At 38.8% G+C, this 17,897-nt stretch overlaps 2 protein-coding genes across 3 annotated transcripts in view; one reads left to right on the top strand and one right to left on the bottom strand.

The window, feature by feature from the left end:
* The window catches only part of YTHDF3 (YTH N6-methyladenosine RNA binding protein F3), a 31,426-nt gene extending 22,841 nt beyond the window's left edge, over window positions 1–8,585 (bottom strand). The window contains exons 1-2 of one of the 2 annotated variants that reach the window (XM_060775389.2): window positions 8,133–8,585; window positions 4,141–4,165 (exon numbers count right to left, since the gene is read on the bottom strand). In XM_060775389.2, the coding sequence (XP_060631372.2) occupies window positions 4,141–4,165; window positions 8,133–8,156 (49 nt within the window). In that variant the 5' untranslated portion in view covers window positions 8,157–8,585. Of the gene's footprint in view, window positions 1–1,447; window positions 1,528–4,140; window positions 4,166–8,132 lie in introns of those variants that run through there. The other variant, XM_067467403.1, reaches the window with a different exon arrangement.
* Window positions 8,586–8,695: 110 nt separating this feature from the next.
* On the top strand, window positions 8,696–17,171 carry RNF4 (ring finger protein 4). The gene is made up of 2 exons (XM_060775390.2): window positions 8,696–9,034; window positions 13,463–17,171. Exon 2 carries the CDS (start codon window positions 13,503–13,505, stop codon window positions 14,349–14,351), a length of 849 nt encoding a protein of 282 aa, XP_060631373.2. The 5' UTR covers window positions 8,696–9,034; window positions 13,463–13,502; the 3' UTR covers window positions 14,352–17,171.
* The last annotated feature ends 726 nt before the right edge of the window (window positions 17,172–17,897 follow it).

The raw sequence follows: 17,897 nt of genomic DNA on the forward strand, positions 1-17,897 counted from the left end.
TAACAGGTGGAATGCAATCAGTATTTACTCTATGTTCACATAGTTGTACTTAGTTTTGTTTAAGGAATTCCTGTCTTACACCACATTGATTTTTAAGGAATTCAAGCATGTCATAAGGTTTTGATTTCTTGTGCTGTTTGAGTATCATGTACTGAAAGAGCACAGGCACCTTAAAGCCCAACAATATGCCAACTCAAACTGACATCCAACACTCTGGGCCATCCGTTTTTTCTTCAAAAAACTGCATATCAGTACTGAAAACTACACACAGAATGTGGTAATTTCAACTATACTTCTAACACATAACGATTATTGGTGTTCTTCCCTATGTAAAAACCTTTTTTTCAAATTTCTTTACTTCACTTACTTGCAAACAATAATCTAGAAAAAATGCCAACTAGACTAGAGGAAAAGGTAAGTTCCAGTTCATGGGAGTTCAACATCTAAAATCTAAATACAGTAGATCATTCTCTATTTCAATTCTGTTTCCTGACACAAATAGTATATTATGGAGCAGTGCAAGGGTGAATTGATTGATTTGATTTAGGGAGTTTTCTAACACTATTTAGGAAAATATAAGAGTGGGTTCTTCCCTAACAATCTACTTTTGGAGGGTCTTTATTATTTATTTATTTATTTATTTAGTCTTTCAACCTAGGATGCCAAGAAAGGTTATTTTTATTAGAACTTCTGAACAATTCTTGATTTCAGCAAGCAACCATATTGTGCTTGTTCCACTGTTTCATGTTACAACTAAAATTCCAAACTCTTAGCAATACTGAACATTAGAATATTTTATGCAGCTCACTAATTCCAGCTTGTGGCCACAACTACGAGATCTCCATCATTCTATACTTAAGTTTGTATCACTGTATTTCCCTTAGTTACTAGCCTTTGTATAAAATCTGTAAACCTAAACTGAAATATTTTATTACGGATACTATGTTTCAGAGATTTTGAGAGAGAGGGGGCAGTATTTTATGTGGAGGAAACAATGTATTCTGTAGAAGAGGTCTGCACAACCTGAGGTGTTTCTGGACTTAAACTCCCAGAATTCCTAACTGGACATGCTGGGAGTTGGAGTTCCAAACACCCAGAGGGCCACAGGTTGTGATGCCTGTAAAAATAGACATTAAACATAGTCGCTCAAAAAAACCCCAAAGAGTTTGATATCTTCTGCTGCAAATATCCAAATGTTTTAGAAGTATTAATTCTAAAACCAAATACATACAAAATAAATAAATACAACATTTGCAAACTCATTCTGATAGAAAAGCTTGGTGCAGAAGTAAAGAAGAGTGGGTGGAGGGGAAAGGCTTTAATTTGTGCTTCAATTTCTTATGTGCTCTGAAAAATTCAAAATCCTTTTGCTAGTAGCTCAGCAAAATAAGACAACAGTTCCCTGTGTGAGTGAAATGGTAGCATGTTTGAAAGGAAACCAACTCACCCTTAGAAAAGAAATGGAGTTACAAACCAGTGACTCAATCAGTAAAACATGCTCAAAAAAGAATCAAGTTAGCAAGTTATCTGCAAGAAGAATAATGTTTGAAATGCATATACAATTGACTTAGAAAATTCTAATATACTCAAACTGAAAAATGCTCTATAAATTGTATACATTCATATTTTATAATATGCTAAAAAGTTGCTACGAACAATTAAAGAGTAAAATAAACCCAGCTGCCAGCTTACAAAGAAATATATTAAATGAAAATGCTGACATTGAATCACTGTGGCTATTTTCTTTCGGTCTGCATTACCTGTTGAACATTCAAACAGTATTCATGTCAAGATTTTGTTCCCCAAACCCATGACAACTACACAAGTAACATAACACATTAGCTGCCAACTAAAGAAACATTCCTGCTATACTGTCACATTTACATGTAGAACATTCATCCTCTTCTGAAGATCTTTTTTTTTTGTCGAGCATTTAAAATTTTAGCTTGTCGTTTCATGTATTTATCCATTCACAAAGTGCACATTTTTCATTTCCTCTGTTGTTGGTGAATTTTAATAATGCAATATTTTCATTTTTTCTTAAGTTGTGCAAGCTGCCTTTATTTTCTCTTTTGATAGAGAAAGCATGGGCTGTATGTCTATCTGTCCTATACCGTCAGTCCTCCAGATTAGCAAAAGTGGAAAAGTGCATTTTTTTATTTTTCCCTGAAAGATTATACAAATCTCTAGGTTCTCCTGTATGGCTCTATGAAAGCTGACAATAGAAACACACAGGAGGATCTAGAGATTCCTAGAGAAAACATTTAAATCAAATTTACAAAAGGTAAACGACCAACTTGGTAAGTTTGAAGCTTAAGGCTCCTGATAATGCAGTCCTATATATTAGATTTGTATGTGGATTCATTTTGGCCATTTGCCTTTGGCTTTTTCGGCTTGCCATAACAGCAAGGGCACCACCGCCATTTTTTTTCACCCAAAACAACCCATGTGGCTGCCAGGGGCAGTTACTTCCCTGTTTTCAGGAGCACAGGATGCACAGAAAGGCCTGCACGGGGTTTCCCTGTGAACCTTGCCTGTTGGACCAATCGGAGTAGGAGAACACCATGATGTATCTTACACAAGCTGTGGGGCAAACGCCTCCATTTCTCAGTTGCGTCCTAGTTCTAGAGAGGTGCTTCAGTGCGATTACCTTGCCACTCACTCTCAGCTTTAGCTTTTGGCTTAGCTTCTAGTATTGATTATTTTTTATTTTCCTTTATTGTCTGGATTCTTTATATAGTGGGACTGGGAGTTTGAAAGAGCAGGTGGGTGGGTACATGTCATTTGTGGGTGTGCTTATCTTTTAGGGTGGCTTTGAGTCACCCTTTAGCCTCTACTAAAGCCTTTAGCTTCTTCTCCTATCTCCTATCTCTTCTCCCTCCTCTTTTTTATCAAAGTAGTACTTTTAAAAGATTATTGTTATTAATAATTATAGGCATTCCAGCAAACAGCAAAGCCTCATTCTCAGAAAAAAACTACCTGCCTACCTAAACTTACCACCAATATTTAATAATTTCTGGGTCATACAGGAGTGTTTTTCTAATAAGGGGCATGTCGTTTGCTTGTGGATGGTGGGCTGCTGGCCTCTTCCAGTATGTTGTGAGAACAAGAAATGCAAATTCCAAATGCTTTGGAAGAAGTTGCTGTTTTTATTATTATTATTATTATTATTATTATTATTATTATTATTATTAAAGAAAGTGTAATAGTGGGTGGGCTGTGTGATATTTGACATTTGGCAAGAAGGAATGCTGCCATATTGCTGCTGCTCTTAAATAAGTCACAAGGTGGGGCCAGCAGGGGATACCTTTTGGGGATTTTTAAAAAAGGATATATTATTTCTAGAAAGAAAAAAAAATCCTAAAAACAAGTGGATGACCCAAACATTATAAAATTTGGTGGGCTAGCAGTGGTAGATGTGTCCTCCAAGTGTGACCATTTTCATCCTGGTAGCCCTGAAAATGACGGGAAGAGGAGCCCTTGAAGCCCTTCCCCCATTGCTTCCAATGGGCCATATCTAGCTGCATTTTTTGGTTGTGGACTGAAAATGGAACCACCCCCCTACCAAAAAAAAATGAGAAGCAGAAACAGATCAAGGTTCAGTTGAAATGCACAAGACTACTATACATGTCTGCTCATAAGTAGGCTCTGGTTAGTGCAGTAAGATTTGCACTCAAGGAAATTGATACAGAGCTTTATTTATACTGTATCATGTAAACATTACAGTAGTACAATATTACCACAGTATCTACCTTCATCTCACCCTTTCAGAATGCAAAGGTTCTTTCCACTAAAAATGTTAAAGGCACTCCAGGTGTTAAACTAAAAATGTTACTGGGAGGAAGCTGTTAAGCAGAGAAAAGGAACACTGTCATATGACTACTTGATTAGTCATGTCATTTGCTTTGGGCTTTGGGCAAGAAGAGAACGGAATTCACAGCTTTCAGACATGCTGAAATACTTGGGCAATTCTATTTTATAAAAGTACAAGACCATCCTCTCCCATTACCATATTTTATGATATGACCTACTATATCAGTATAAAAGTCAGTGGCGAGTACCTTTCCCCTTGCTAGCTGAAAAACTGTCTACTTCTGACAAGCTATAGAATTAAAATATGACTAAAAAGTTTCAACTTACCTTTATTTCCCTGTCCTTTAGGTCTCTGTTAGTAATAAAGAAAAAAAAGTTAGAGGAATGTGAAATTACAAACTATGATAGCACTTATATTTATAACTATGCTGTAAATGATGGAAGAGCTGACAACCAGATTATTTCTAAACACGTGGTTGCTGGAGAACCCAATATTACAACACACACACTGAAGGACATTTGAATACTCTGCCATCCAAACATATCAAATACAAAAGTCACAGAAATGTTTGGCAACTCCAAGAGTCAAATTAGACAGAAATGCCAAAAATCATGTTGTATTATGTTGGTTTTTATTTTGCTTTTGTTTTTTAAGTAGACAACTTTACATTAAAAATGTAACCTTTAAAACTATATGATATTCTCTGGGCACCTTTACAGGAGGTGTACACCAGTTTTCTTCCTTGAGACCTACACAAACTGCCAAAAGAAATTGTGAATATAAGGGTGAAATTAATGTACTTTTAAGGTACTTAAATTGCCAAGGCTCAATACTATGGAATTCTGGAAATTGTAGCACTATTTCGCAGAGAATGCCAAAGGCCTTGTAAAACTACTGCTCTCAGGTTTCCATAGCATTAAGCCACGCCAGTTAAAGTGGAATCAAACTGTGTTAAGTCTAGCCTAAGTAGAATAATAAGTAGCTAAAAGTCCAGTTCTGACTTAAAGACAGAGATCTCTTACTTTTTTACAAAAAAAAATTAACAAGGCAAGATTCTGCTGTGATCTCTTCCTTGATGCTTCTGGAAGAAGCAATGAACTGTTTTTTGACAGAAAAAGACACAAAAGGATTAATTCGAGGCATATGGAAGAAGTTGGGGACTGCAAAAATAGCCATAGAGATAATACACAACCACAGAGCTGCACTCTGCATGTTCTTTAAAAAAGAACCATAATCCTACAGTAAGTTACTCAATGTCCCTATTCCACTACTTAAGGAAGATGAAGCTTACCATCCATACCAAGACCTAAAACAAAGCTTTATAAACAAACATATGTGGATTTAATTTTTTAATTCATTTTAAGTTTGAGAGTTAAAAGTTTATTTTGCTGTTCACTCCACCCACAAAAGCTTTCCTAACATTACTCAATCCTGAGATTCTTTTTAAAAAAATTCCTCTCCTTGATCAATTCTGTTTTCTAAAGTGATGTTTCCAAATTTGACATGAACCAGAAGCCTTTATTAACTCTCTGTCAGAAAGGCAATGTGTACACAACAGAGGGAGGGAGCCATGAGGCTGAGGATTGGGAGAAAACCCATCCAGAGAGAGATATGAAGAAGGGCTGATTAGGAATGAAACATGCATTTTAAGCTTGTTTTGTATTATATTGTGTTTCTGTGAGTCTTTATTCGCTTAATTTTGCAATTGTACTGTATGGTTTTATGGTCTGTTATTCTTGTTGCAATAAGTTTGTGTATACACATATATTTTAGATCGTATGCCTCTGGCAGGATCCACTGTTTTTTCTTGGAATAATTGAATTGGAAGAAAGCCCAAAGGCCATCCAATCCAACCCCCTACCATGCAGGAATACACAATTAAAGCACTCCTGACAAGATGCCCATCCAGCCTCTATTCAAAAGCCTGTCCACCAAAAAGTTTTCCCTAATGGAATTACTTTTCCTGCCATTTGAATCTATGGCTCTGGAACAATAGAAAACAAGTTTCCCCCTTCTCACTATATCTTTCAAAACCAATAAACTTTCAGTTAAATGGTTGGTAGATGCCAGATAAAGTTGCTTGGGAATTACTATTAAAAACAGGCCTAACACTGTAAGCCAGGGCTGGGCAAACTTTGGCCCCTTAGGGGTTTTGGACTTCAACTCCCACAATCCAAATGCTTAAGCGGCTGAGGGGGGAAAGGAAGAGGCGTGAGGCTGTTAGGAATTGTGGGAGTTGAAGTCCAAAACCCCTGGAGGCCAAAGTTTGCCCAAGCCTGCTATAACCTATATTATACCGTAAACTCTTGTACTGACTTGATATTAATATTGAAATAAAGCAATTAAAAGTAATACATTTTACACTATTATAAAATAGCTCTTGTGAATGACATAAGCGATTTCAGTTAAGTTTTTGTGCTGGTTGCTTGAGATTTCCAATTAACTGAGAGTCTGCTTTACAAACCTCCCTTGCTGCACCAGGTCTACTGGCTGCCAATCTGCTACCGACCACAGTTCAAAGTGCTGGCTTCAGCTTATAAAGCCCTAAGGTACTGGCCCAGCTTACCTGTCCAAGCGTATATTTCTCTATGAAAGATTTTGGAGATTAAGATTATCTGGGAAGGCCCTGCTCTCAATCCCACCCCTTCATAGGCAGGACTGGTGGGGATGAGAGACAGGGCATTCTCAGTGGTGGCCCCTCGGTTGTGGAACACCCTCCCCATGAAAATTAGATCACCCCCTCCCTCTTGACCTTCAGGAAGAAAGTTAAGTCCTCGTTGTGGGACCAAGTGTTTTCACAATGATAGTGCAACAATTGATATCTTGGTGCAATAATAAGCTATTACAGGTGACAATTGGAATGGCTCCTGACTTATGTTCCCAGATTGTGCGATTTTAAATAATTGCTTCAATTGATGTGTTTTAATGATGCGATTTTAATGTATATGTTGTTTTATAATGATATGTGTAACACGGGTAAGGTTCTTAATTTATAGTATATGTTATTGTCTAGAAATTATGTTTTGGTTTTGCTACCATGTCTCCTCTCAACCTTCTTTTCTTCAAGCTAAATGTAAATTTGTTTGATTGCAAAGCACAATAAATAATAATAAAATGAAGACAATAGAGTGGACAAGGAAAACGAGTGAAGCCTGGATATATGTGCACGAAACGGGGGGAGAGGGAGATTGAAAAGGAGGGATGAAAATATGCCTCAGCAATGGGAAATATGGTGTAAAGGAGCATCATTCCAAGAATATATTTTCCAAGTTAATATTATAATGTAATACAATATATTACTAATAATATTATGATATTATAATAATATATTTTATATTAAATGTAATATTACTAATAATATTAGAGTATAATGTTATAGTACAATGTAATATATAATATTAATATTGTGCTATAGTAATAATATAATATATTGTATTTTTACTTGTAAGATGCTCTGAGTCCCCTTCGGGGTGAGACGGGTGGCATATAAATGTATGTGTATATGTGTGTATATATATATATATATATACACACACACACACACACACACACACACAAGCCATCCCCTACCACGTGTTTCTGTGGCCTAGTCTGTGTATATATTTGTGTATTTGTGTTTATATGTATGCATGTATATTGTGTATGTGTGCTTGTCTATATGAATATTTGGGTATATATGTGTGTGTATATTTGTGTGTGTTTGTGCATATATATATATACACAAATGTGTGCATGTAAATATGTATGAGTGTATGTGTATATGGTGGGTTTTTTTGGGGGGGGTTTAAGTCTGCTCCGCTGGGGTTGTGTGTGTGTGTATTTTTAGGGGTGATGGACACTCGTTGGACTGTTCGGTGTATTGTGTCCAAATTGGGTGTCAATTCGTCCAGTGGTTTTTGAGTTCTGTTAATCCCACAAACGAACATTACATTTTTATTTATATACATATTCCAAGAAATACACACACACACAACCAGGAAGGGGTCGCAGTGATGAGAAGACACCTCCGAGGAGGCGACGGGGAAGGCAAGCCCTCAGGGCCCAAAACCCCGCTCGCCGGGCCCGGATGGGGAGGGACGGCCGCGGAGGGCGCCAGGAAAGGGGAAGGCCTGCTCGAGAGGCCCGGAGCAGCCCAGCGGCCTTCCTCAGTGGCGAGCCCGAGGCTGAGCAGCGGCCTCCAGGCCTGCGAGGGGGCGGCGCTGGGAAACGGGGGAGGAGCCGCCGCTCGGCCGCGGATGTAGCGGCCGCGGATCCCCGCTATGCCCGGCGGAAGGAAGGAAAGGAGGGAGGGAGAAAGAAAGGAGGCCGGGCCGGCTACCTGGTCGACGCTGGTGGCTGACATTCTTCAAGGGGCGCGCAATCCCCCTCACCCCCTCCGCTCCGCTCGGGCCTGCTCGTGGGTCCCGCTTCCCTCCAAGCGCCGCTTCCTCCGCCACTCTCTCCTCCTCCTCCGCCGCCTGATTGTCTCCGCAGCTCGGCCCCCTCCTCCTTCTCCTCGGAAAGCAACCCGCTGGACGCTGCGAGCGCGGCGGCGGCGTCGGCTTCCCTCCCTTCTCCTCTCGGGGCTTCGCTTTCCCACAATGGCGGACGCGCTCCGGCTCCTACTTCCGCTCCGCAGCGCCCTGACCTTCCGCTCTCTCCCCCCTCTTCCTCCTCCTCCTCCCTCCCTCGCTGCTGCTGCTGACGACGACGTCGCAGGCGACCTTTCCGTCTCCGCCTCATGTCACGTGGGGAAGGGGAAGGAAGAGGAGAAGGAGGGAGGAGGAGAAGAACCAGAAAGGGGCGCATGCGCACGCCTCCTTGGCCTCCAAGAGCTTCCAAGAGCCCGTATGGTGTGTGTCTAGGAGGGTGAGGCGCTCGCGCGCGTCGACGCAGGCGCAGTGCTGCCTCCGACCGGTGGGGGTGGAGGCGGAAGTGACGTCAGCATTCTTTCCCTCAGCCGCACAGAGTCGGGCGAGAATCCTGAGGGAACGGAAAAGGCGTGAGAGTGCTTCGAAAAGGAAGGCGTTCGAGGCCGTTTTCCCAACCGTCTCAACCGCTCGGCTCGGAGTGAGCAAGGCGGCGCTTTCTCGGGACGCCGTAGTCGACGGCTGAGGAGAAAGAGAGCCCCTTGGCTTGCTTCCTTCCTTCCCTCCGTTGAACCATCGGCACTCGCGACAGGGAGGCCTCGGCGCCAGGCTCCTCGCCGCTTCTTCCCCGGGAGATTCCTCTCCCATTTCGGTGAGATTGTCTCCAAAGGCTTAACAATATGAGGGAGGGGTGTGAGGGGAAGGAAGGAAGGAAGGCAGGGCCTGTCTTCCAAGCAGGGAAATGGCGGCCGAGGGAGTGGGAGCCTGGCATGAGGAAGCCTTTAAGAAGGTCCTGGCCCGGGTAGAAAAAAAGCTGAAGACTTAGAACTGAGTCGGCAAAAGACGGGGGGAATTATCAGAGTTTTAAGAGGCATTTGTTTGGTTTTTTCCTTTTGTTGTTTCAAGCCTTCCGCGTTCAGGGTATTCGGCTTTTAGTGCTGAGTCATGGCATAGCTCGAACAAATGGAACAAAGTCCACCAAAGAGAGATGTACCTATCTGGGCCAACGCAAAATGCGGAGAAACGCTTCATGTCAGATTTCGAAGCTCCACTGGCTTCTGCGCCCTCTGAAGAATCATACATAGAAGTGAAGGAAAATGAGGGCATTAGAGACCTTTGAAGAATCATGCATACAAGAGAAGAAAAATGAGGGCATTGGAGACGCAGGCCTACGTTTTGCACCCAGTGTTGTTTTTGTGGGTCAGTTGTTCAGGGCGGTTTTCAATCCAGACATAAGCCACTCCCCCATTTTGGCCTTCTGAGTGCCAAGACAAAAAAAAACCCAGTCAAATGTACTGTATATACTCGAGTATAAGCCGAGGCACCTAATTTTATCACAAAAACTGGGAAGATGTATTGACTCGAGTATAAGCCGAGGGTGGGAAATGCATCCACTATGGGTCAATTTCAAAATAAAAATAGATACCAATAAAATTACATTAATTGAGGCATCAATAGGCTAAATGTTTTTGAATGTTTACATAAAACTGTAATTTAAGATAAGACTGCCCAACTCTTATTAAACCATTATGTTAACCTATAAGTAAATGTACTTATTATTAAAATAATAAATATAATAAAAAATAATACAGTGAAATAATGAAAATGTAATAAAAACAGTCATAGTAGAGTAAAATAATAAATGTAGCAATAACGGGGAAATGCTGTAAATATAATAATAATAATAATAAATAGATTAAAATAATAAATGTAATAATAGGGTAAAATACTGTAAATGTAATAATAATAATAATAGAGCAAAATAATGTAAATAGAATAATAGAGTAAAATAATAAATGTAATAAAATATTACTAATAACAGAGTAAAAGAATAACCTTGACTCAAGTATAAGCCGAGGGGAGCTTTTTCAGCCTAAAAAGAGTCTGAAAAACTAGGTTTATACTCGAGTATATACCGTAAATCGCTGCAGCAGCAGAGTCACTCCTATTGGAATCCAGGATGACTCAGCCTTTTGTGAAGCCACAGGCCCCTTTCTTAGGAATTTATTTATAGTATTGGAAGCAAACCGAGGGTACATTTGTAATGTATTTTTTAAAAACTTGGCATTATACTAAAATGTCCTTTGACCAGTAGCTGGCCACTTGGAGTGCTTCGGGTGTTGCTATAAGAAGGTCCTCCACTGTACATGTGACAGGACTCAGACTGCATTGTAAGAGGTGGTCTATGGTTTGCTCTTCTCCACACTCACATGTCGTAGATTCCACTGTGCAGCCCCATTTCATAAGGTTGGCTCTGCATCTCATGGTGCCAGGTGCAGTCTGTTCAGCCCAGTTTTCTGTGTGCCCAGGGAGGAGTCTCATTCAGTATCAGCCATGTCTTGGGGTTCCAGGTTTTAGCCTGCCAGTTTTGGACTCTCACTTGTGAGTATCTCTGTAAATCTTAGAAAACCCATTCTTGATTTAAGGCGTTGGCGTGCTGGCTGATATCCAAACACCAGAAGTTTTTTAAAGTAGGAGACACTGAATTTCTCCAGAGGTCTCTGTGCTGCTACAGTACAGGAGTTGGGTGCTGTGTAGGTGCTCTCTCCACCAGTGCCTATTCTACATGGACATTTGATGCAGGCTCATCCTGCCTTTGCTGTATAATTACCCAGGCCATTCAGGGCAATTTTACATCACCCTGCTACTCTCAGATACCAACCAGTTATAACCTATATTACTGCCAGGTTTTGTGCAGCAGCAATTCAAATCCGCCGGGCAATGACTGGTTCCAAAAGTTAACAATCTTAACTGTCAGCTAACTGAAATGTAAATCGGTTCTTCCCACTCCAGTACCCTAGACTTGTGCCCTAAATGCTCCTACCCTTCCACCAATCTCCCTCCTTCTCCATCCCCTTCTAGTCCCTTCCCGTAATAGTTTTTGTGCTTTAGCCTTCAACATACCTCTGTTTTTTAGCCTTTTAGATTTTAATGTACAATAATTTTATGAGACTGTACCTCACTCTCCTTATGCTGTTCTATGATTGTAATAAAGATTTATGATTAGGTAAAACTCAGACAATTACTTCACTGTATGGCCAGCACAGGTATCCCTGAATATGTTTGAAGTTGAAATGATTAATCCAACAGGTGATGACTGCTTGGTATGATTTCTTCAAGAGCCTCCTCTGTGTGTCTGTGTGTGTGTCAGGTGCAACTTGAGAAACTGCAAATCGCTTCTGCTGCAAGAGAATAGGATATCTGCAAGGACATTGTCCAGGGGACGTCATATGTTTTACCGTCCTGTGGGAGGACTCATATGTCCCCACATGAGAAGCTGGAGCTGACAAACGGGAGCTTACCTGCTCCCTGGATTTGAACTGCCGATGTTTTGATCAGTAGTCCTGCTGGCACAAGGGTTTAACCCATTGCGTCACTGGGGGCTGATATGCCAGTGTCTTGGGTTGTGTTTTTTTTGTGTGGGGGGGGGGGTGGGAGGGCTATCTGATATAAGAACTTGTGGAGGTACCCCCAGCAGCCTGTTTGTGGTGACAAGTTTGGTTCCAGAATGAAAATCTCTTTCTGTAACTCATAAAACAATTCTCGAAAGGCAATAGTGATTGTTGTGAATAGACTAGATTTTAATTGGATTCATAAGCTCCTGGTTGTTGAGCTGGAGTTTCTGGTGGCATTTGGCTTCATCAGATCACTTTTTATTCTAATTTACCACCTTAAACTTAGCTAATTTTATGTGGAGGTGGTAATCTACTGAGATGTTGTTCTTCACGACTTCATGATTCTAGTTTTCATTTATGTACATTTCATGAGTACATTAAACAATTGGTTTCCAGGTAGCTTTGTGTTTGTTAGACTCTTATCAGTCATTTACTGGTCAGAAAGTAAAATATACAACTTTCCACAAGTCTGCATAGTGTTTCTGCCATGCAGATGTCATTGCCTCATATATAAGCCAATTATATATTTTAATTTTAGCTAATGGATTTGGATTAGACTGAACTTCCAATATGCCAAACACATGCTGATAAAATGTATGTGTGTTTCAAGATCAATATGATTGCCAGCAACAATTTTCCCTATTCATACGTAGTCTGTTCACAGGCTATGGTTTATAATTTTCTAAAATATGTAAAAAAAATCTCTTTCTGAATTCCATGTTGCACAATCATTTCTGGTGGGGTTGCTAATGGCAAATGTAAGGTCTTCAGGAAATAGCTTTGTTTCTGTTAATTAGTAGTGCATCATTTTGGTTCATGGAAAATGTATCCATTTTTATGTGCAAGCTCATGTCAGTGGTGCAGCCCTGTAAATATCAGCTGCCTTTTTTTCCTCCTGGAGAAGAAAATTATAGCGAAATTCTCATACATAACATTTCCACACTTATTTTCATAATAAGGTTGATGAGGGGCATGTGTGTCAATGTTCTGCATTAAATAATTATTATTTTGTCAATCTGGAGCCTCAACTAGCATTCCATTCTTTAGTTAAAGCCACACTAGTCAAAGTTGTCATATTCCAGTCTGGCAAAAGGAAGAAACAGCTGTAGTCAGTGGTTACAAATATGGGACTGGTCTCTATCACATGGCAGGAAGGAGGCAGCTGATCCTCCGCATTGGATAGCATGAGAGCATTGAGCTAAGCATCTGGGGCATATTAGGAAGTGTCTGTACTTACCATATTGCAAAAGGGACAGTGCTGCACACTAATTGAAAAATGTTTAATAGAAAGAAAAATACAAGACCAGTTGGTCAGTTTATAACAATAAGACAGGTTCAATAGACTTTCAGAAAAAACTATTTTTTCAAGCAGAAGGAACCATCAAGAAACCAGAAGCTAACTTTTATTACAAATAGTAGCTAAAACTTAATTGCTAGCAAAGGCTTTAGCATCGTAACAGATGCTGCTCCAAAACCTGCACAAAATAGACACGTAGCCACCTGAAAAAGACTCAGATAATATCTAACCATAGAGTGCCAATAAGAATGGGAAGTAGGCTGCTTGCATATTATTGTGATGGTTAAAGTTCAATGGTTTTGTTGTTTATTGCTTGGGAATATGCATGCAGACAATGGCTATTAAATTTGGATTTCAGAAATCATCTCTTTATTTTTCTTATTCCTAGACTGCTTGTTTGAGCTTGGTGCTTCCTACTTTTACACACCATGAGCCCAACTGATTCCAAACGTTGTGCTACCAAGCGCAGGAAGAACAAGAGATCTACTGGTCTGGTCTCTTCAAATCTAGTTGATGATTTGGAGGTGAAGTCTGTGGCCCCTCCTCCTTCAACCACCACCTCCTCAACCCCATCAACTTCTTCTGTGGCCTTCTCTTTTCAGACATCTGCCACTGCTGCTTCTCCTAGCAATGAAAATAGTGTTCTGTTAGAAACTGACACAGCCATACCATCAATTTCCAGTGAAATGATAGGGAAGAGTGAAGTTCCCAAAAAGCGCTGTGGAGGAACAATTAATTCTAGGCAAACTTGCAAGCGAAGCAGAATATCTACCTTATCTACTGACAGTTCTTCACAAGTAGAACCTATTGATCTTGAAGAAACCCCTTGTGAAGAAGTAGTAGACCTCACTTGTGAATCTTCAGACCCAGTTGTAGTTGATCTGACTCGCAATGATTCTGTTGTTATAGTTGAAGAAAATATTTGTCAACAGCGAAACCAACATTTAAGAAGCCAACAACTTCCTGACAGTTGTGTTCTGAGCAGTGATGATGACGAACCAAGAGATAATGATGTAGTGTTGACTGATACACTGCCCAGGGAATTGGAATTGCTGGAAGATGGCATTTCAAGTACACGACGTTCAGGTACTGTGAGTTGCCCGATTTGCATGGATGGATACTCAGAAATTGTACAGAGTGGAAGGCTCATTGTGTCAACAAAATGTGGTCATGTTTTCTGTAGTCAGTGCCTCCGGGATTCTCTAAAAAATGTTAATTCTTGCCCGACTTGTAGGAAGAAACTTGGTTACAAACAGTATCATCCAATTTATATATGAAGCTTTAGATTCTTCTCCAAAGAATCTGAATTGAACTTTGAAAGATGCTTCATAAAATTTTAATACCACAAATAATAAAGAACTACAGATTACATATATGCCAAATTGTGATGCTTATTTGTTGACTTTTCTGGTTTGTTTTTCTATTGATCTGTCTTATACATAAGCTCATTTTTGTTTTATTTTTCATGCTAGCAAGTTGGCTTTATCCCTCATCAGGGTAAATAATTATTTGAAGGACTATCTGCAGCAAGGAAAGCACCTTGTGTTTCCATGCCACTTTTGAAAAAAAAGGAAGATGTCCTCCTCTCGAAGAGACTGCATGAATATTCTTTTCATTTGAGACTTTAAAGTCATTAAGTTCAAGATGATGAAAGTAAAAGTGACAAGCAATTAGAAAGCCTGCAGTTTTTAGTGCACTTCACTATAATAATCAAATCCAATGCCATGGGAAGCTGCTCATCGTGTGTGAACTTCTGAATTTCCAAGAGGCTGGACTTTGTAGCCATATTGCAACATACATCTGATATAAAATGTGCAAATATTTTATTTGAAGGCATGCTTTGCTCATACTTTTTGATGTTCCAAAGCCTAATCTTTGCATACGCATACATTGAAAAGGACCTCCTTAACTTCTCCCCTTCTGAGAAGGATGTGAAATTAAGCTGTGGTGAAACAAGCTTATTTTAGCCCTTTACGTATTCATGATACAATGTTTAATGACTTGACTTTAAAAAAGTACTATGTATTAACAAGTTCCTATTGCTGATACTTAACTAATAGGTTTTTCATAATTTGGGAAAGTAATTTTAGAAACAATACATTCTCTTTGCTATTTATTAATGCAGTTTAAATTGAGTAGGCCTTAAATATGTATATTAGTTGCACTTTCGCCCCTGTGAAGACATATTTTGAAAATGGACTAAGGCATCATCCTGCTCATTTGACAATGATCAAGATTATATATGTGAAGTTGGACTACAGCTCTACATTTTAAGTAATCATTTCAATGAGTTTTTATGTGTAAAGCTGTGTAAAGCATGATCTGGAATTTCTTTCTATTTGACCCAGCAGGTTTTGTCTGTAAGCCCATTTTCTCAACTTCCAGAGTTTGCTGTGCAGCCCACAATGTGAAGTTTTGGTGCCCCTTACACTAGGCAAAAGTGAGCTCTGGAGCTCTGCAAAGTTTTATCAGCAATAAACTGGTGAAGGAAGGCAGTAGTTGGACCTTTACCTATATTAGCATGCAATAAGTCATCCCATATACTTCATATAACTATGAAGGCTAATGTATGTGGAAATGTTAAGATACTATCTCATGTAATATAGTCTCTTTCTTGACAGCGAGTTAGTGTTGAGGTAAGGACTTTGAACATTTGCCACTATTGATTGTGTAGACAGTTTCAGGTGCTTACTAATAATTTAAGTTACATAAATAAATTCTTGTTTAGAATTTTTACTGTACAGATAGATTGCACAAATACAGAAATCACCAGTTCTGGCCTTCTTATTAAAAGAACTACCTAAAAGTTCACATTTTTCATGTTAAACATTTTGATCTCATCATAAATACTTTACTATAAATAGTCATGCATGATTAGAAGTTGCAAATAAATGACAATCTATATGATTGAATAGCCCCTTCCATCTTGGGTTATTTACATGCAACACTTAGTATTTACAGAAAATTAACTCCCATACCACTAAAAGAAATTTGAAAGTCCCAGTTGTATCATAGAATCTTAGAAATGTATTGTGGTTGGTTTTATACCACATTAGCTGAACTGTTTCAGTAGTAGGCAGTCTTGTTTAGAAAAATACAGAACTTTTCTGAATCATATCCTGACAACTCAAAAAATTCATTCCAGAGACCAAGAACATTATCAACCCACTCTACCATAAGGCAATATGGCAGAAAAACCTCTGTAATTTAAAAGTAACTTCTAGTACATTAAGAGGAGCTTACTTTTTATATATTTTTCATAAAGTCACAGTTCATAAATAAAAAAGTATAATTCTCTTAAGAAGAGTTGTATTCTTCTGGTTCATGTAATTTTATTATTGTTTTTGTGAGTATATATTTACATGAGGCATGTCTACAAATCCCTTTACAATAGCTTTTGAAAGTTGCACCAGCTTGTAGGCACACAATTTCTATAATGAATTTTCAAATAGCTTTTATTGGATCCAGATTTTGTTAAAATAATGCCATTTAAATCAGTGAGGCTTAAGTTAGTCATGACTAAGGTTAGGCCATTGTTTCCAGTGAGTTGGCTTGCAATAATATAGATTCAACCAATTGACTGTATTTGGATTTTATGTTAAACCATGTTTTAGTATTACATGGCCAGGCCTCAAGTATGGGTATCATCCCTTCTTCAGTGAATCTACAAGGAAATCTGAAAGTTTCTCTTTCATTTTTAACCAACTATGCATAACATTATGTTTAAACAGACACATTGTGGCTAGTTTTAATAGTGTTATTGAAACCAACCAAATTCATACCATGGGAAGAGGAAGATGCACAAACCACATGCATATAATGCCTAAACTACAATTTAATGTTGTAGCCATACCTAACTGTCTTCAAAACAAGATGTAAAAATCCCTTTGAATTTATTTTCAAAGCAAATGATGTAAATGAGGTGCATGAATTTAGGAATTAAATATCACATTTCTGTTTTCTGTATTTTCCCCATTGTAAATGTGTAGAGTTCATGCTTTTTACTTATTTAAACATATCTGTTTATGTGTATATCAGTTTTGTGTTCGACATTTTAATTAGATGAATAAATTTTATTGATAAATCTTTTTCCATAATTTTTGCTTTCTGATTGTATTGGGAACATTAAACCTAAGAATATAAGTATTTTAGATAAATAACAGCTATATATATATATAGAGAGAGAGAGAGAGTTCTTTTATGAGGCACTTTGTAAAGAATATAGTAAATCATAAACATAACTACCTGAACAAGAAGAGTTGCCTGAACAAAAATATGATAATTGAAATTTAAATCTGGGTTGCTGTGAATTTTTTGGGCTGTATCACCATATTCCAGTGTCTGCTGTCCAAAGGAAGATTTAGACTTATAGTTGGTTCTTCAGGTCACCGAAAAGGACCTTGTACCTTCTTCAGTTGTTCCAATGCTGGGAATAAATCTGATTTGGCTAGCAAACTGGCCAGAGAATAAGGCATCAATGCTATGTTGCTTAAGATCCTTGACTTTCCTAAGCAGGAAGGGGTATAACCACTTTGATAGTCATTGCACCATAGTTTCACTGAGTTTCAGGAAATTTGGTATATATTAGTGATGTTGATTCATGGATCTCTTAAGGAACATTCAATTTCATAACAGTGAAACAGTCTTCCAGGTATAGGAGATACCAGCTTCCCCAAAGACAGTATCTATTCAGTTAATTAAAAAAATGCTAATATTCAGTCTAAATCAAAGCACATTAAACTTTTTCTTCTCTTAATAATAATCATTTTATTTCTTACCCGTCTCTCCTTGCAGCTCAAGGCAGATCAGGTCATACCACAGTC

This window comes from Anolis sagrei, chromosome 4 (genome assembly GCF_037176765.1).
Source record: "Anolis sagrei isolate rAnoSag1 chromosome 4, rAnoSag1.mat, whole genome shotgun sequence".
NCBI classification, from domain to species: domain Eukaryota; kingdom Metazoa; phylum Chordata; class Lepidosauria; order Squamata; family Dactyloidae; genus Anolis; species Anolis sagrei.

What these genes read in the sequence shown, in the direction of transcription:
- RNF4 (XM_060775390.2), top strand. Translation starts at nt 13,503, where the DNA reads ATGAGCCCAACTGATTCCAAACGTTGTGCTACCAAGCGCAGGAAGAAC.